General features: G+C 42.8%; 1 protein-coding gene and 1 long non-coding RNA gene across 2 annotated transcripts; one reads left to right on the top strand and one right to left on the bottom strand.

Moving 5' to 3' along the window:
- The first annotated feature begins 468 nt into the window (after positions 1 to 468).
- Positions 469 to 4,414, top strand: LOC118401653 (uncharacterized). Its single transcript, XR_004829311.2, has 5 exons — positions 469 to 1,272; positions 1,875 to 1,972; positions 2,181 to 2,459; positions 2,603 to 2,672; positions 2,800 to 4,414. It is a non-coding gene; the product is annotated as an uncharacterized LOC118401653 (long non-coding RNA).
- A 3,637-nt stretch (positions 4,415 to 8,051) lies between these two features.
- dapk3 (death-associated protein kinase 3) lies at positions 8,052 to 19,922 on the bottom strand. Its single transcript, XM_052476152.1, has 12 exons — positions 19,765 to 19,922; positions 18,701 to 18,807; positions 15,924 to 16,053; positions 15,694 to 15,785; positions 15,339 to 15,477; positions 14,930 to 15,059; positions 14,132 to 14,180; positions 13,980 to 14,006; positions 13,549 to 13,701; positions 13,238 to 13,283; positions 10,157 to 10,368; positions 8,052 to 10,019 (listed from the first exon to the last, which is right to left on the bottom strand). The coding sequence occupies exons 2-12, from the start codon at positions 18,760 to 18,762 to the stop codon at positions 9,704 to 9,706; spliced, it is 1,356 nt and encodes a 451-aa protein (XP_052332112.1). The 5' UTR covers positions 18,763 to 18,807; positions 19,765 to 19,922; the 3' UTR covers positions 8,052 to 9,703.
- Positions 19,923 to 19,985: the final 63 nt, after the last annotated feature.

The raw sequence follows: 19,985 nt of genomic DNA, 5'->3' as shown, positions 1-19,985 counted from the left end.
TATTCAGCCCCCTTAAGTTAATACTTTGTAGCGCCACCTTTTGCTGCGATTACAGCTGTAAGTCGCTTGGGGTATGTCTCTATCAGTTTTGCACATTGAGAGACTGAAATTTGTTGCCACAAGAAAAGGGCAACCAGTGAAGAACAAACAAGAACAAGCAAACAAGAACAAAATACAACCCATATTTTTGTTTATTTATTTTCCCTTTTGTACTTTCACTATTTGCACATTGTTACAACACTGTATATAGACATAATATGACATTTAAAATGTCTTTATTATTTTGGAACTTCTGTGAGTGTCATGTTTACTGTTCATTTTATATTGTTTATTTGACTTTTGTTTATTATCTACTTCACTCGCTTTGGCAATGTTAACATATGTTTCCCATGCCAATAAAGCCAGTAAATTGAATTGAGAGTGGGCGGGGGTGGGGTGAGAAAGAAATATGAAAGTGAGAAAGGGACAGAGAGAGAAAGACAGCAGTGGAAATGTACTTAGACTTCATTATTTTAACAACTCTTCTCTTCCAACTTGTTAGTCCTATAGGGGCAGTATTTCATTTTTGGATAAAAAGACGTGCCCGTTTTTAGCGCAATATTTTGTCACGAAAAGATGCTCGACTATGCTTGGAATTGATAGTTTTGGAAAGAAGACACTCTGACGTTTCCAGAACTGCAAAGATTTTCACTGTGAGTGCCATAGAACAAAATCTACAGGCAAAACCAAGATGTTTGAGCGACCAGGAAATCAACAGGATTTCTGAAGGCACGTTTTCCATGATCGCCTTATATGGCTGTGAATGCGACAGGAATGAACGGACACTTCCTATCGTTTCCCCCAGGTGTCTGCAGCATTGTGACGTATTTGTAGGCATATCATTGGAAGATTGACCATAAGAGACTACAATTGCCAAGTGTCCCGCACGGTGTCTGCGTGGCAATTGGTGCGCAAAAGTCAGCTACCAGTATTTTTCCATCCGAATCAGAGAAGAATGCACGCTTCCAGGGACGGCATTTCAATGAAGAGATATATGACAAAACACCTTGAGGATTGATTCAAACAACGTTTTCCATGTTTCAGTCGATATTATGGAGTTAATTCGGAAAAAAGTTTGACGTTTAGGTGACTGAATTTTCGGTTAGTTTCGGTAGCCAAATGCATAGTAACAAAACGGAACGTTGTGTCCTACACAAGCATCTTTCAGGAAAAACTGGACATCTGCTATGTAACTGAGAGTCTCCTCATTGAAAAATCTGAAGTTCTTCAAAGGTAAATTATTTTATTTGATCCCTTTGCTGGTTTTTGTGAATATGTTGCGTGCTAAATGCTAACGCTAAATGCTAAGCTAGCTATCACCACTCTTACACAAATTATTGATTTTCTCTGGTTCTAAAGCATATTTTGAAAATCTGAGACGACAGGATTGTTAAGAAAAGGATAAGCTTGAGGGCAGGCATATTTATTTCATTTCATTTGCATTTTTTAGAAATCGCTAATGTTGCGTTATGGTAATGAGCTTGAGGCTGTAGTCAAGATCCCGCATGCGGGATGGGGCGGACTAATCATACAGTATGTACCTACGGGGGAAGGATGGCGAGCCACACAGGAGTGTAATTTTTTACTAAGGAGGAGAAAGAGGTTGTGCTGACCGAGATGCATGCTGGCCATTTCGAAGAGAAGCACATGATTGCCAAAATCAACCTACACTTCCTTCTTCTGACGGGGAATTGTCAAGGAGGTGGACAGCTGGCCAGGGGAAATAACCTTTTTGTTTATCGATCACATTCCATTATATCAGAAAGTATTATGTTTTCAATGAATGTCATATCAGAGAGCACACAATGTATCAATGTGTTACTTTGTGCTTATAGGTCATTACCCTGTCTAGCCTGCCAGAAATGTGTGAGGGTGAAGACTGTGGTGTCGAAGTTGAAGCCCATCAAAGTTGTTTCGTCATGGCATATGATCGGTAAGGGTCCCATTTCAAATTTAGCCCTGATAAGTTGTTTTGTAATGGATGCTTTATTTGACCACAGCAGAGTTCAATATTATAGAATGTGTGTGTTTGTGTGTGTGTGTGTGTCAATATCCTTACAAGTATGAAAGTTTGCATACAATATGACTCGGATACGGGTAAGAATATAAAATAATCTTCTCTCTAACACTTTAAATGTTAGTGGTGGACTTCACTAAATCCAGGAATGGCAACAGCTGGTGTCTGACGGCGACCGATCACATTACCAAGTGGGTGGAGGTAATGCCTATTCAGGCCAGTAAAGTAAGAGTATGTGCTTAACTCTATATTCCCTTCTGTAACCCAATAAAAAGGGTGCTTGGAACAACAACAACACATATTTTTGTTTTGTATTATACCCATCTTGGACGAGACTGGCGAGGCCACCCAGGGTTCTCCTGAGGTCGTCTTGAGTGACCGACGTCATGAACACTGGAACAAGGTACGGATGTTATCGGTTATATTCTGTCACCAATGGTTTGTTTTATTTATTTTTTTACAATTTATTTTTGTTTTTCCATGGTACGTAATCAGATATATTTCAATATCTTACATTGTCAATAGCTTTTCAACCCCTTCCTCCAGGTTTGGTGAACGGACCAACCAGACCCACCTTCATACACGGACTGAGAAGGATGTAGAGGTTTTTGACCAGGTAAAAACAACTGTCCACTGTTCATTTATTTTCTGGCCCTCCAAGAGATATGTTAGACATTTATTTGTAATGTGGAAAATAATTGCATTTACACTATTTGGCCGGTGGACATTTTTTGGTATGACAGTCCCTCGGATACTCAAAAAGTTCTACAGCTGCACCATTGAGAGCATCTTGACTGGCTGCATCACCGCTTGGTATGGCAACTGCTTGGCATCCGACCTCAAGACGCTACAGAGGGTAAATCAAATCAAAGTTTATTTATCACGTGCACCAAATACAACAGTGAAATGCTTACTTACAGGCTCTAACCAATAGTGCAAAAAATGTATTTTTGAACAATATTTATTTTACCAGGCAAGTCAGTTAAGAACAAATTCTTATTTTCAATGATGGCCTAGGAACAGTGGGTTAACTGCCTGTTCAGGGGCAGAATGACAGATTTGTACCTTGTCAGCTTGGGATTTGAACTTACAACCTTCTGCTTACAAGGCCACCGCTCTAACCACTAGACTACCCTGCCGCCCCAATAGGTAGGTAAAGAAATAAAACAACAGTGAAACATAACAGTAGAGAGGCTATATACAGTAGCAAGGCTATGAAAGTAGCGAGGCTACATACAGACACCGGTTAGTCGGGCTGATTGAGGTAGTATGTACATGTAGATATGGTTAAATCTGCACACAATGCAGATAGTCCGGGTAGCCATTTGATTACCTGTTCAGGAGTCTAATGGCTTGGGGGTAAAAACCGTTGAGAAGCCTTTTTGTACTAGACTTGGCACTCCAGTACCGCTTGTCATGCGGTAGTAGAGAGAACAGTCTATGACTGGGGTGGCTGGGGTCTTTGACAATTTTTAGGGCCTTCCTCTGACACCGCCTGGTGTAGAGGTCCTGGATGGCAGGCAGCTTAGCCCCAGTGATGTACTGGGCCGTATGCACTGCCCTCTGTCGTGCCTTGCGATCGGAGGCTGAGCAATTGCCGTAGCAGGTAGTGATGCAACCGGTCAGGCAGGATGCTCTCGATGGTGCAGCTGTAGAACCTTTTGAGGATCTGAGGACCCATGCTAAGTCTTTTCAGTCTCCTTAGGGGGAATAGGCTTTGTCGTGCCCTCTTCACAGCTGTCTTGGTATGTTTGGACCATTCTAGTTTGTTGGTGATGTGGACACCAAGGAACTTGAAGCTCTCAACCTGCTCCACTACAGCCCCATCGATGAGAATGGGAGCGTGCTTGGTCCTCCTTTTCCTGTAGTCCACAATCATCTCCTTAGTCTTGGTTACGTTAAGCGACAGGTTGTTATTCTGGCACCACCCGGCCAGGTCTTTGACCTCCTCCCTTTAGGCTGTCTCGTCGTTGTCGGTGATTGTGCCTACCACTATTGTGTCGTCTGCAAACGTAATGATGGTGTTGGAGTCGTGCCTGGCCACAGTGTTGCTACTGTGATGACCCTCCCCCTCTGTCTGCCGTATTCTCTCTTTGTTCTTGTTTCCTTATTAGGATGCCGGTGGGCGGAGTTGGGAGGGTCGTCAGCTTCATGGGAAACACCTGGGCCTGGTATGTCCCAGGATAAATACACCACTTCCCCAGTCATGGAAGAGACTCTCTCCATGCAGACACCTTTACAGATTTTGTTGTGTTTCTTGGTGGTTTTTTGGTTGTTTGCTTTGGCATCTTTCAACACCCTGCATTATCACATTCATGCATGCAAAACACTCACTTACACTACTGATTACTGATTACACACACCATTGTATATTGTACTTAGTTTACTTTATTTAATAAATATATATTTTGTTACTCCTTATCTCCAAGTTGTCTCCCTTTTGTTAGGGGCTTTGAGCCGGTTCGTGACACTACGTACTCTCACCACCTGGGGGCGGCCCGTCAGGATCCAGTTGCAGAGGGAGGTGTTTAGTCCCAGGATCCTTAGCTTGTGATGAGATTTACTATGGTGTTGAACACTGAGCTGTAGTTAATGAATAGCGTTCTCACATAAGTGTTTTGTGTCCAGGTCCAGGTGGGAAAGGTCCAGGTGGGAAAGGGCAGTGTGGAGTGCAATAGAGATTGCTTCATCTGTGGATCTGTTTGGGCGGTATGCAAATTGGAATGGGTCTAGAGTTTCTGGGATAATGGTGTTGATGTGAGCCATTACCAACCTTTCTAAGCACTTCATGACTTTGGACTTGAGTGCTATGGGTCTGTAGTCATTTAGGCAGGTTGCCTTTGTGTTCTTGGGAACAGGGACTATGGTGGTCTGCTTGAAACATGTTGGTATTACAGACTCAATTAGGGACATGTTGAAAATGTCAGTGAAGACACTTGCCAGTTGTTCAGCACATCCCCAGAGCACACGTCCTGGTAATCCGTCTGGCCCCGCAGCCTTGTGTATGTTGACCTGTTTAAAGGTCTTACATTGGCTACGGAGAGCGTGATCACACAGTCGTCTGGAACAGCTGATGCTCTCATGCATGCCTCAGTGTTATTGTTTGACCATGCTGGTCATTTATGAACATTTGAACATCTTGGCCATGTTCTGTTATAATCTCCACCCGGCACAGCCAGAAGAGGACTGGCCACCCCTCATAGCCTGGTTTCTTCCTAGGCTTTGGCCTTTCTAGGGTGTTTTTCCTAGCCACCATGCTTCTACACCTGCATTGCTTGCTGTTTGGGGTTTTAGGCTGGGTTTCTGTACAGCACTTTGAGATATCAGCTGATGTAAGAAGGGCTATATAAATACATTTGATTTGATTTGTTGCTTGCCTCGAAACGAGCATAGAAGTGATTTAGCTCGTCTGGTAGTCTCGTGTCACTGGGCAGCTCGCGGCTGTGCTTCCCTTTGTCCCCTGTAATAGTTTGCATCGGAGCCTGTGTAGTATGATTCAATCTTAGCCCTGTATTGACACTTTGCCTGTTTGATCGTTCGTTCCAGGGCATAGCAGGATTTCTTATAAGCTTCTGGGTTAGAGTCCCACACGTTGAAAGCGGCAGCTCTATCCTTTAGCTCAGTGCAAATGTTGCCTGTAATCCATGGCTTCTGGTTGGGGTACGTACGTACAGTCACTGCGGGGACGACGTCCTCGATGCACTTATTGATAAAGCCAGTGACTGATGTGGTGTACTGCTCAATGCCATCGGAGGAATCCCGGAACATGTTCCAGTCTGTGATAGCAAAACAGTCCTGTAGTTTAGCATCTGCTTCATCTGACCACTTTTTTACAGACTGAGTCCCTGGTGCTTCCTGCTTTAGTTTTAGCTTGTAAGAAGGAATCAGGAGGATAGAGTTGTGGTCGAATTTACCAAAATGCATACAGCCCAGTATATCACGTGGGCCGAGCTTCCTGCCATCCAGGACCTCTATACAAGGCGATGTACCGGTTCACCTAGTCAGTCTGTCATGGAAAGAGCAGGTGTTCCTAATGTTTTGTACACTGGGTACCAGTACCGTGTCAAACCGCAGGTGTACGAGGTAATTGAGGTAGATATGTACATACAGTATAACTAGGAATAAAGTGACAGGTAATAAACTAACAGGAGTTTATGTGATGAGTCAAAGTTAGTACAAACAGGGTTGATGCAGATAGTCCGGGTAGCTATCTAACTAACTATTTGTCAAATCAAATCTTTATTGGTCACATACACATGTTTAGCAAATGTTATTGTGGGTGTAGCGAAATGCTTGTTCATTGAGTCCTATGCCCTCCCAGGCCCACCCATGGCTGTGCCCCTGCCCAGTCATGTGAAATCCATAGATTAGGGCCTAATGAATTTATTTAAATGGACTGATTGCCTTATATGAACTGTAACTGCGTTTATATTTTTGTTCAGTATATTATATATTATTGTCTCCAAAGAGGTGTATTCTGAACATAAACAGCATATAAAATCTATCAACAGTATATATTCTGAACATAAACAGCATATAAAATCTATCAACAGTATATATTCTGAACACGAACGAGGATGTCAAACATGTAAAAGTGGTATTGGAGGCTAAATGTAAACACACATTCTCCTGCAGACAGACACAGCGACATGATAGTTTCTGTCAGTCTCTTAGCAACAGCATCTCCTGGCTCAGCCTTATCACCTCCAGCAAGGCCTGCCGGTCGTTCTCTCACATGACCTTTGCCCCCTCCATCTTCTCCGTCAGGGCCCGTTTAATGAAGTTTAGATCGTACCGGTAAACACACGATAAGCTCTGGTTTGAGTTATTGTAGCCTGGGAGGTACCTATATAAAAGCAAATACGCCTTTGTTACAGGCTTAGTTTTTTTATTCATGTTTTGAGGTTGGAATTTAGCACGTAGGTCGCACCGATTGGTGTCACCTCGTCAGTCAGTGTGTTAAACCTGTGTTGGCCGAGGTGCTATTTAGGAGTGGCTGGCCCAGTGCTCCAGTTGAGCGTGAGAGATGTTAAGGAGAGCTACACTTTGTCAGCTGTGGTGCGAGTTCAACCTTTTTACGTTAGAAAGAAGCCTGTGTTTTGGTGTTTCTTCAGTTCTTTTTACTCCCCGTCCTAAATTGTGTTTTTTTTTCTTATAGTTTGTCATGGTGGGTGTCTTTAAGAACGACGATCTGTTTTATTTGGTTAGCAGTGATTAGTTTTGTTGTGAGCGTCACTTTGAGTTTGTATTGTGGGAACGTTACACCTTGGAGAAGTAAGCCTTTTCCGAGCCAGAACAGTCCATATGGACTGGAGTCCATCTCCTGTTTCTGTAGTGTGATTTACAAGCAGACCCCCTGAACAGGACACCAATCCCTCTCCTGTTTCTGTAGTGGGAGCCAGTGTGATTTACAAGTACACCCCCAGGACAGGAGGCTTGTACCCAGAGGGAGGAACTCACTGGGAACGGATGTCGGTTCAACATTTGAGTTGTCAAATAATGTGAAATCAACCAAAAATGTCCCCCTTTATTGGCTTTAGGTTTAAAGTTGGCTGAAAATAGTAAAGTCCCTTAGGTTCACATTAAATGTTTTGGTTGAAATGACATGGAAACAATGCTGATTCAACCTGTTTTTGCCCAGTGGGAAGCTTTACTGCTAAGCAGGCAGGCACTGTGATCCACACAACTTTTGGGCTACCTTGCACTGGCCCACATCACAGTGAGGGACACCACAGGGTGAGCAGCATTGCCATCAACAGGTTACAGCACGTCCCGGACGACTTAACTGTTAGACCGAGCCATGTTGTCGAAGGGAACAGGGGTTGCATTGAATAACAAAGATCATATTCCTTAGTTCTGAGTTACTATGGAAACAGAGAGACAAGGTCCATAAGCTCCAGGTGGAAGGATCCTTTTTTTATGTAAAAAGAAAAGCTGAGAAATCTGGACCTGCAAAATCTCAATGGACAGAGAAAATATACACCAGAAAGGTTCCTTTAGGTTATGAGTTTGTTTATTTGAAACAAAACCCCATCTAAATATGTCATCATTCAAACTTAACAATACATACCATTATAAGTTTTGGGTACATTTAAAAAAGAAAAAAAAAAAATGATTGAATGGGAAATAGTTTGGAACACGGCTATATTTAAGTGCAAAATAGTATATTAAACTAGGGAAATGTACAGTACATAGAGTTCTATGTGGAACATGGAATGTGATGCATAGATTTAAGACCAACTCATGGAATGTCTGTAGTGTGGGGCTATGGTCATAGCGACCGAAGGCTGACTAAAACAATCATTCAAATATAGTAGCAGATAAGACATGCAGATCATTTGGTATGAGGCTACTGTGCAATAGTTGTATTTGAAAGGGACGGTTTTCCCCGGACACGGATTAAGCTAAATACTGAACTAAAATGCTATTTTCGAAATGGAGGTTCTCCAGTGACCATTATTTATAGTCCAGGGTCCAGGGAAACCGGCCTAAAACGTTTTGGAGGGACAGTCACTAGACTTCCATTATTCATGAAATGGTTTAGACATTACTACACACTTGATTTAGCTTATGTATAGGCAATAAGGTGTTCAATGTACAGGCTGTGTGCAAGTTGCAAAACAGGTTTGTACAATCCATTTTAAGACGACTCTCTTCACACGTAAGAGAACTATTAGTATTTATATAGTATAAATATATAGTATAGTATATGCATCTGTCTGTAGCTTCGCATCGCAGTACAGCAAAGATTATCTTCAAAATGGAATCTCCCTATAACACATGTTCTATTGTTTCTACTATGTTGTTGTTACTTCTAACCTGGGTGGTTCAAGCCCAGAATGCTGATTGGCTGACAGCCGTGGTATATCACACTGTACGCCATGGGTATGACAAAACATTTGTTTTTACTGCTCTAGTTATGTAGGTAACCAGTTTATAATAGCAATAAGGCACCTTGGGGGTTTGTGGTATATGGCCAATATACCACGGCTAAGGACTGTGTCCAGGCACTGTGTTGTATCATGCATAAGAACTGGCCGTATACCACACCCCCTTGGGCCTTATTGGTCAATCATAGTCAGCTGTTAATGATAAATATCCCTTTAAGTATGGGGCTAAAAAACTATAGGAAAATGATTGCAGGTGCAGAAAACCTTCCTGTATGTATGTATGTATGTATGTATGTATGTATCATCATCTTAACCAAATATACTGCAAAAATGAATCACAATCTTTACCATTTTCAACATTATGAATTAATTTAGAAAATACTGGAATGGACATTCATTAAACACATATTTTGTTGATTAAATGTGTTCATAGTAGGGAGGGACTCTATACATTGTTGGTGCTCTCATTAGAAAGGGAAGATGGGGAAGGGGGATCATTTTTCCTAATCAAATGCCTGGCTTATGACCAGGGGCCAGAGTTTTCCCTCACCAGAAAAACTCTGGGCCCTTGTTCTGAATCTAATGACAGCTGGTATATAAGACCGGTGTCTGTACCAAACCAGGCTGGCCTCAGGGCATGACCAGGTCAGTGATACTAGAAGCCAGGCTGAACTCAGGCATGACCAGGTCAGTGATACTAGAAGCCAGGCTGAACTCAGGCATGACCAGGTCAGTGATACTAGAAGCCAGGCCAAACTCAGGGCATGACGAGGCTGTCCTTCTCCTTCTCTATCCCCCTGACCAGCTCCTCCACCCAGAGCACCTCCGACGCCACCTGTTCTGCCAGGACCTCGTAACGGTTCTCCAGACGGCCAAACTTCCTCTTGAGGGCGTTAGCAGCCAGCATGGTGGCGCGGGCATCCTCCTGACTCTGCCTGCGCTGGGCCTGGGTACGCTGCAGCTCCTGGCGGATGTGACCCAGGTCGCTGGCGATGCTCTGGTTCTCCTCCTTGTACCAGCCCTCCTTCTCCTCGTAGATAGACAGGAGAGCAGCCACGTCCTCCCGGCACGACCTGGAGAAGTCAGGGAGATGTTAGAATGTATGGAATACGTATGTTGTATCCAATTAGAGCAGCTGTACATGCATTTTTTTAATAATCAACTTAAAATTACAAATCCATCCATCTATCGATTCATCCCTCCCTCTCACCTCTGGTTTTGTTCCAGGTCTCTCAGCCCCTCCTCAGCAGCAGCGATCTCCTCCAGCACCTGGGAGAAGCGTTCGAAGTTGACGTAGGTGTTGTTTGGGGGCATGGAGGAGTGGGACTTGATAGTGTACTCCTTTAGACGCGTGGTCTTCAGGCGCCTGCGCTCCGGCTTCTTCCCGCTCTCCTCCTGGCGCACGTTCCGCCTCTTGATCACCTGGGAGGAGAGGAGCGTTAATGGATAGCAGATAAAGGGGGTCGAAAACCATCAGTAAAGCGGCAGTAAACCATCAGTAAACCATCAGCAAAGCGGCAGTAAACCATCAGTAAAGCGGCAGTAAACCATCAGTAAAGCGGCAGTAAACCATCAGTAAACCATCAGTAAACCATCAGTAAACCATCAGTAAAGCGGCAGTAAACCATCAGTAAAGCGGCAGTAAACCATCAGTAAAGCGGCAGTAAACCATCAGTAAAGCGGCAGTAAACCATCAGTAAACCATCAGTAAACCATCAGTAAAGCGGCAGTAAACCATCAGTAAAGCGGCAGTAAACCATCAGTAATCCATCAGTAAAGCGTCAGTAAACCATCAGTAAAGCGTCAGTAAACCATCAGTAAAGCGGCAGTAAACCATCAGTAAAGCGGCAGTAAACCATCAGTAAAGCGTCAGTAAAGCGTCTGGAAACCATCAGTAAAGCGTCTGGAAACCATCAGTAAAGTGGCAGTAAACCATCAGTAAAGCGGCCGTAAACCATCAGTAAAGCGTCAGTAAAGCGGCAGTAAACCATCAGTAAAGCGTCAGTAAAGCGTCTGGAAACCATCAGTAAAGTGGCAGTAAACCATCAGTAAAGCGGCCGTAAACCATCAGTAAATCATCAGTAAAGTGGCAGTAAACCATCAGTAAAGCGGCAGTAAACCATCAGTAAAGCGGCAGTAAACCATCAGTAAAGCGGCAGTAAACCATCAGTAAACCATCAGTAAAGCGGCAGTAAACCATCAGTAAAGCGGCAGTAAACCATCAGTAAAGCGGCAGTAAACCATCAGTAAACCATCAGTAAACCATCAGTAAACCATCAGTAAAGCGGCAGTAAAGCGGCAGTAAACCATCAGTAAAGCGGCAGTAAACCATCAGTAATCCATCAGTAAAGCGTCAGTAAACCATCAGTAAAGCGTCAGTAAACCATCAGTAAACCATCAGTAAAGCGGCAGTAAACCATCAGTAAAGCGGCAGTAAACCATCAGTAAAGCGGCAGTAAACCATCAGTAAAGCGGCAGTAAACCATCAGTAAAGCGTCAGTAAAGCGTCTGGAAACCATCAGTAAAGCGGCAGTAAACCATCAGTAAAGCGTCTGGAAACCATCATTAAAGCGGCAGTAAACCATCAGTAAAGTGGCAGTAAACCATCAGTAAAGTGGCATTAAACCATCAGTAAAGTGACAGTAAACCATCAGTAAAGTGACAGTAAACCATCAGTAAAGCGGCAGTAAACCATCAGTAAACCATGAGTAAAGCGGCAGTAAACCACCAGTAAAGCGGCCGTAAACCATCAGTAAACCATCAGTAAAGCGTCTGGAAACCATCAGTAAACCATCAGTAAAGCGGCAGTAAACCATCAGTAAAGCGGCCGTAAACCATCAGTAAACCATCAGTAAAGCGTCTGGAAACCATCAGTAAATATAAATAATAATATATGCCATTTAGCAGACGCTTTTATCCAAAGCGACTTACAGTCATGTGTGCATACATTCTACGTATGGGTGGTCCCGGGAATCGAACCCACTACCCTGGCGTTACAAGCGCCATGCTCTACCAACTGAGCTACAGAAGGACCATCAGTAAACCATCAGTAAAGCGTCTGGAAACTATCAGTAAAAAAAAAAAAAAAATCAGTAAAGCGGCAGTAAACCATCAGTAAAGCGGCAGTAAAGCGTCTGGAAACCATCAGTAAACCATCAGTAAACCATCAGTAAACCATCAGTAAACCATCAGTAAACCATCAGTAAAGTGGCAGTAAACCATCAGTAAAGTGGCAGTAAACCATCAGTAAAGCGGCAGTAAAGCGTCTGGAAACCATCAGTAAAGCGTCTGGAAACCATCAGTAAAGCGTCTGGAAACCATCAGTAAAGCGTCTGGAAACCATCAGTAAAGCGTCTGGAAACCATCAGTAAAGCGTCTGGAAACCATCAGTAAAGCGTCTGGAAACCATCAGGAAACCATCAGTAAAGCGGCCGTAAACCATCAGTAAACCGGCAGTAAACCATCAGTAAAGCGTCTGGAAACTATCAGTAAAAAAAATCAGTAAAGCGGCAGTAAACCATCAGTAAAGCGGCTGGAAACCATCAGTAAACCATCAGTAAACCATCAGTAAAGCGGCAGTAAACCATCAGTAAACCATCAGTAAAGCGGCCGTAAACCATCAGTAAACCGGCAGTAAACCATCAGTAAAGCGTCTGGAAACTATCAGTAAAAAAAATCAGTAAAGCGGCCGTAAACCATCAGTAAAGCGGCAGTAAATCATCAGTAAAGCGGCCGTAAACCATCAGTAAACCGGCAGTAAACCATCAGTAAAGCGGCAGTAAACCATCAGTAAACCATCAGTAAAGCGGCAGTAAACCATCAGCAAACCAGCAGTAAAGCGGCAGTAAACCATCAGTAAAGCCTCTGGAAACCATCAGTAAAGCGGCAGTAAACCACCAGTAAACCATCAGTAAAGCGGCAGTAAACCATCAGTAAAGCGGCAGTAAACCATCAGTAAACCATCAGTAAAGCGGCAGTAAACCATCAGTAAAGCGGCAGTAAACCATCAGTAAAGCGGCAGTAAACCATCAGTAAACCATCAGTAAAGCGGCAGTAAACCATCAGTAAACCATCAGTAAAGCGGCAGTAAACCATCAGTAAACCATCAGTAAAGCGGCAGTAAACCATCAGTAAACCATCAGTAAAGCGGCAGTAAACCATCAGTAAACCATCAGTAAAGCGGCAGTAAACCAGGTGCTAAAAGCCAACAGTTGCTTTATAACTGAAAGAGGGCAAAGGGATAGTCCAACATGTGGGATCAGTAAGATGTGAAATGGCGAGAGATGTCTACCTTGATCCAGGGATGCTGAAGGCTGTCATCGATGGTCATCCTCTTCCTGGAGAAATAAGAGATGAAAAATAATCAATTATTACTTTCTGCTTTACTGTCATGCCTTAGTAATTGCAATTATATAATTTCCACTTAAGACCAAAGTTCTCCAAGGCTATGGTGCGGATTCAGTAAACGTTCATCTTTTGCTAGAGTCCCTACAATGATATATTAACTAACAAGACAAACAAAAGCAAATAGTTACTGTCATGTCCCTTACGTGTGTTCTAAGTATTCCCAGGCCTGTTCTATCCACAGTAAACCAGCCTTACTTGGGATCCTTGACCAGCAGGCGTCTGATGAAGTCCTTGGCCAGCTCACTGGTATTGCTGAAGTACTCCTCGTCAAAGTCATAGTTGACAGCAGAGATGTTGGTCAGAGTCTCCTGCTTGGTCTCCCCCAGGAACGGAGAGGCACCACTCAACCTGAGGAAGACAAAACAACATGTTGAGAACACTCAACCCCAGGTTAAACAAGTGGTATGGACAAATATTAAATACAATCGCTTATTTGCTATTTCATCATGTAAATGATTGGATTGCTCAGAAATAATAACATTCACTTGTGTCGTTCTCCATTTTTGTAAAACAGGTACAGAATACGATCAAAAATGTCTGTAGATTTAGAAATAAATCTAAACAAAATGTTTGACGCGGTTTTATGTCGCTCAACTGACACCATTATAATGTGAGGCAGTACTTACAGAATGTACGTGATAACTCCAATACTCCTGGAGAAACAAGAGGACAACAAATTAGTGAGATTTACCTGAAGGGTAAAGAAACAAGAAAAACAGCAATAACAAAAAGTTCTCAAAATCAGAAAAACATTTAAAATAATCTTAGTTTATTTTACCACATGTCAGCCTCCAGTCCGAGTGGTTCATAGTTGACTATCTCTGGAGCTGTAAAACAAGCAGGATTATTAGAACCCAGATGATCTTCAGGGAGATCAGCACACAGACCTCCACTTATTAAAACCAATATGAAGGAATATTTTCCACATTCATAACATTAAGATCATTGTGGAATATTTTTTTTATTTTTAAAGCTATACGGGCCGCCCGAGTGGCGCAGCTGTCTGAGGCACTGCATCGCAGTGTTGCGGCGTCACTACAGACCTGGGGTTCAACCCCCGGCTGTGTCACAACCGGCCGTGACCGCGTGTCCCATATGGCGGTAGACAATTGGCCCAGTGTTGTCCGGGTTAGGGGAAGGTTTGGTCGGGGGGGGCTTTACTTGGTTCATCGTGCTCTAGCGACTCCTTGTGGCGTGTCGGGCCGGGCGCCTGCTAGCTGACTTCGGTCCTCAGTTGAGCGGCGTTTCCTCCGACACATTGGTGCGGCTGGCTTCCGGGTTAAGCCGGTGGATGTTAAGAAGCGCGGTTTGGCGGGTCATATTTCGGAGGACGCATGACTCAACCGTCACCTCTCCTGAGGCCGTTGAGGAGTTGCAGCGATGAGACAAGATCGAAATCACGAAATTTGGGAGAAAAAGGGAGTTCAAATGTCCAAAAATAAAAATAAATATACTGTATGTTTTAATAAGGAAAATTAATATGTAGGAGCGTCTCACACACATAACGGAATATATGCAGAACACTAAATTGCTATTACTATTAATACATATTACAAACACATCTCTATGGTCTCACCAACAAACTCTGGCGTTCCAAAGATATTCTTAAACTCATTTCCAGCTTTGATCTGATGAGCGATGCCGAAGTCGATGAGTTTGATCCTGGGGTTGGAGACGTTCTTATCAAGCAGCATGATGTTCTCTGGCTACGGCACAAACAAACATTTCAGAATGCAGATAATAATACAATACAGATGTTTTTTATTTATTTTTTAAGACACCAAACTGTATATTTCTCAAATGCTGGAAACCTTTTGGACGTTTTCACAGATGTGCCAATGACTCAAAACAGTCTATCAAGTTATACATTGAGTGAGGAGTCGGAGTGCTCCAATAGGAGTTTAAAGGAATACGTCAAGTCAAGATAGAACTTTAGTTTACAATGCCAGCCTGGCTTCTCCTTCCCCAGACTCCACCCTACCCACCTTCAGGTCAAAATGAGCGATGCGTTTGGAGTGTAGATAGTAGACCCCGTCCAGGATCTGTTTGAGGAACTGTGTGGCCTCCTCCTCTGTTAGAGACTCCTTCTCTGCCAGGAAGTCAAATAGTTCCCCTCCAGACACTCTGGACCACACCACAGAACAGGGTTAAAAGAAATGACTCTATTTTATCAATATCTTATTTGAGTACAGGTCTGGGCCTGTATTCAGAAAGAGTCTCAGACGATTGCTGCTTTAGGATCAGTTTAGCCTTTTAGATCATAGTGAATCCGATTACAAGGACGGGGAGGTGGCTGATCCTAGATCAGCCCCAAATATCAACTGGTGTAGCTCTACTCACAGCTCCAGGATGAGGATGACGTCTGTCTTGTTCTCGAAGATGTCGTGCAGCGTGATGATGTTGCTGTGCTGGATCTCTCTCAGAATGTTCACCTAGAATTTTATTTGATTTATTTCATTATTAATAAAAAAAATTAAAAAGAGGCATATAAAGCTGGTGCAGCCAGTACATACAATGATTGAGGATAAAACACAAAGCCTGAATTCTTATTTCCATTGTGGTTCTCTCACCTCCCTCTCGATCTCCTCGCGGCTTACGCCCCGGCGGCTGGACGACAGGCGACGCTTCTTGATTAACTTGGCGGCGTACTCCGAGCCAGAACTCTTGTCTTTACACTTCCGTACGATGGCGAATTGTCCACTAGGAGAGTTAATGAGGATGATGATGATGATCGATAGTATAATATAATATGTACATAAACATAGGAAACAAGAAACAGTGACTGGGCCAAATTCAAATAGCCAACCTGGGGAAAATCTTGATTTAAAAGCTATACATTTTTGACTACAAATTGTATAGGCTAGTGTTCACTGGAAGCATTGCAACACACTGGTTGGCAGTTTCATTTTATGTAATAAGATGAAGACTCTATGCAAACATTTAAAGTGGGTGGCTATTTAAAAATATATATATAAACATTTACACCTAACATCAGAGGGTGAGGGCCATTCCCCCCAGAAATGTCCAGGAACTTGCAGGTGCCTTGGTGGAAGAGTTGGGTAACATCTCACAGCAAGAACTGGCAAATCTGGTGCAGTTCATGAGGAGATGCACTGCAGTACTTAATGAAACTTGTGGCTACACCAGTTACTTTTGATTTTGACCCCCCCCCCCACCCCCACCCTTGTTCAGGGACACATTATTCAATTTATGTTAATCACTTTTCTGTGGAACTTGTTCAGTTTATGTCTCAGTTGTTGAATCTTATGTTCATACAAATATTTACACATTTTAAGTTTGCTGAAAACAAACACAGTTGACAGTGAGAGGACGTTTCTTTTTTTGCAGAGTTCATAAATTCTGCATTCCTGAGGGTCTAGCCATTCCTAAAGTTAAGTCTACAGCGCTTCTCTATCTGCACAGAACTGAATGTTCTGTTCTGCCATTTAATGTACCCATTCTGAGCAAACTCAGCCCCCCCCTCTCACACAGCATGACCATACCTAGAGCCAGAGAGGAAATAAACAGCTAGACTACACCTAATACACAGCTAGACTACACCTAATACACAGCTAGACTACACCTAATACAGCTAGACTACTCCTAATATACAGCTAGACTACTCCTAATAAACAGCTAGACTACACCTAAAACAGCTAATAAACAGCTAGACTACACCTAAAACAGCTAACAGCTAGACTACACCTAAAACAGCTAACAGCTAGACTACACCTAAAACAGCTAACAGCTAGACTACACCTAAAACAGCTAACAGCTAGACTACACCTAAAACAGCTAACAGCTAGACTACACCTAAAACAGCTAGACTACACCTAAAACAGCTAGACTACACCTAAAACAGCTAGACTACACCTAAAACAGCTAGACTACACCTAAAACAGCTAGACTACACCTAAAACAGCTAGACTACACCTAAAACAGCTAGACTACACCTAAAACAGCTAGACTACACCTAAAACAGCTAAAACAGCTAGACTACACCTAAAACAGCTAGACTACACCTAAAACAGCTAGACTACACCTAAAACAGCTAGACTACACCTAAAACAGCTAGACTACACCTAAAACAGCCAATAAACAGCTAGACTACACCTAAAACCATGTGTATGTGACAAATAAAATTAGATTTGATTTAAAACAGCTAGACTAAACCTAAAACAGCTAGACTACACCTAAAACAGCTAATAAACAGCTAGACTACACCTAAAACAGCTAATAAACAGCTAGACTAGACCTAATAAACAGCTAGACTACACCTAAAACAGCTAATAAACAGCTAGACTACACCTAAAACAGCTAATAAACAGCTAATAAACAGCTAGACTACACCTAAAACAGCTAATAAACAGCTAGACTACACCTAAAACAGCTAGACTACACCTAAAACAGCTAGACTACACCTAAAACAGCTAATAAACAGCTAGACTAAACCTAGAGGCATAAAGAGGAAATAAACACATAGAAAGGCAATGATGTCATTCTTCTTCTGCAACACTGCAGAAAACAAAACTTCCATATAAAGGTAGGAAGTCAGGTTTATTGTGTCCCAAATGGCACCCTATATTCCTTTTATAGTGCACTACTTTAGCCCTATGGTCTCTAATCTAAAGTAGTGCGCTACGTCAACAGGTTGCCATTTGGAACAAATTCAGGTTTAATCCTGTAGAAGCACATGACTCATTCTAGTGCTCCGGCTCTGTTTAGTTTCTAAGGACTTGTTAAAAACACAGAGCAGGTTTGCATAACAGGACAGAGAGCTCTACACTGTTGAATAAACAGTCCCACAAATACACTGGGAATTTGCCAACGGATGTTTTCATCCAGCTATGTGATTTCAAGTCAACTAAGTGGTATTTGGATTGTATCATTAGGAGAGCCCAACAATCAATATTTAAGATCTTTGTAGAAATATTGCTTCACTTTACATACAAGAGTTACTAAAGGTGGGGGCCTCCCGAGTGGCGCAGTGATCTAAGGTACTGCATCGCAGTGCAAGCTGCGCCACTACAGATTCTGAGTCTACCCTCATGGGGCGGTGCACAATTGGCCCAGCGTCGTCCAGGTTAGGGGAGGGTTTAGCCGGCAGGGATGTCTTTGTCCCATCATGCACTAGCGACTCGTGTGGCGACATGGTCATTGTAATGTTTGGCTGGAACGGTAGGTACACTTAATTGCATTGGCCCAGTGTGCCTCATGCTGGGTAGAAGTTTTCCTCAATCGTCCTAAAAGTACAAATTCTGCCCACTGACACATTGGGAGAGCTGAAACAAGTCTCCTTTGTATCCTCCTCCAGCAACACTGTAGACAGACACAGGTCAGATCTTACCTCCCTAGCTCCTCTCCCATATCATAGAACGCCTCCACATCCTCTTGTCTGAAGCCAGCCATGGTCTGACTGGGTTGCTGCTAATAGAAGTTGTGTCTTGAATCACACTGAATTACAGAACAGGGAAACATGATTATTAGTACCTGCCAAGGAAATTGAGACCCAAAACATGGCAACGATAGACTTATGTGATGCTGACTTGAACAAAACTAGATCAAATACATACTACACGTCATAGAGTGACAATAGGCATGCCACGGGCTGCATAATTTAGCCACAAGGGGGGGGTCAATACAATCAGTTTACACACATACAGTAAACTGATGTATTGACCCTGAACAAATTCACCCCCAACCAATGATGTGCATAACAACCCCCCCCTCGTCCTTATTTGGCCAAAGTCAACACGGCAGAGTTGCTGGGTTTCTTCAACTCCACCCACACGTGTGATGAACATAGTGGAGTGGAGAAGGAAAACTTGGCTGGTAGGACTGAGAACTCCGCATACCGGTCTTACTTACGTCATCTTCTTCCATCAACTCGCTGATTAAAAGGGTCTCACTGCGGTTTTAACATTATTAGATAACCGTTTGCCACTCAGATTGAGAAACAATGGTTTCGTGTTGTTATCCGAAAATACTATGGATTAACATTACACCGCAAATTGTTTTTATTTTTGTTGACAAGTAAAAACTGAACTTTAGCCATATGTAGCTAACTGGCTAGCTACCGTTTGGAGAAGTGAGCTAGTGGGATACGGCTAACTTTTTCCCTAGAAATAACAACAAACATTAAAACCCAAAACTCTTTCCGTGATAATGGGTCGTGGCAAAACCAAATTCTAAAGAAAATATAGCTACATTTTTGACAAAAGCTTGCTGGTAATGCTATATTAGATAGCTAACGGGCTAGCTAGCTACATTAACTAATTCACTAACGTTAACTAGCGAACAGGATTCGCTGGTCATTCGCTCATCAATTTTCCTATAACGTCAGTTGACACCGGAGATGGTAGTTTATCGTTCCTTACTCTCGTCTATACAAATTACAAGTCAGATACTTACATTATAACTGGCTACGGGTCCTGCATTCCTCTCCCGAGTCAAATTTCCGGTGGTAGAAGAAAATTACAGCACTTTTGAGACAGGAGGATGGACCATATGGAATGACATCACACTGACTTCATCGTTGTGCCTGCACAAGTTTGAACCCGCAAAAGCAAATTATTACTGTCTGAAAGAGCAATGAATTTAGATTCTCAACAAACAAACAAATAAGCTGAAAT

This window comes from Oncorhynchus keta, chromosome 23 (assembly GCF_023373465.1).
Source record: "Oncorhynchus keta strain PuntledgeMale-10-30-2019 chromosome 23, Oket_V2, whole genome shotgun sequence".
NCBI classification, from domain to species: domain Eukaryota; kingdom Metazoa; phylum Chordata; class Actinopteri; order Salmoniformes; family Salmonidae; genus Oncorhynchus; species Oncorhynchus keta.
Note: the sequence above shows the minus strand (reverse complement) of the source record. Positions and strands in the feature narration are given on the sequence as shown.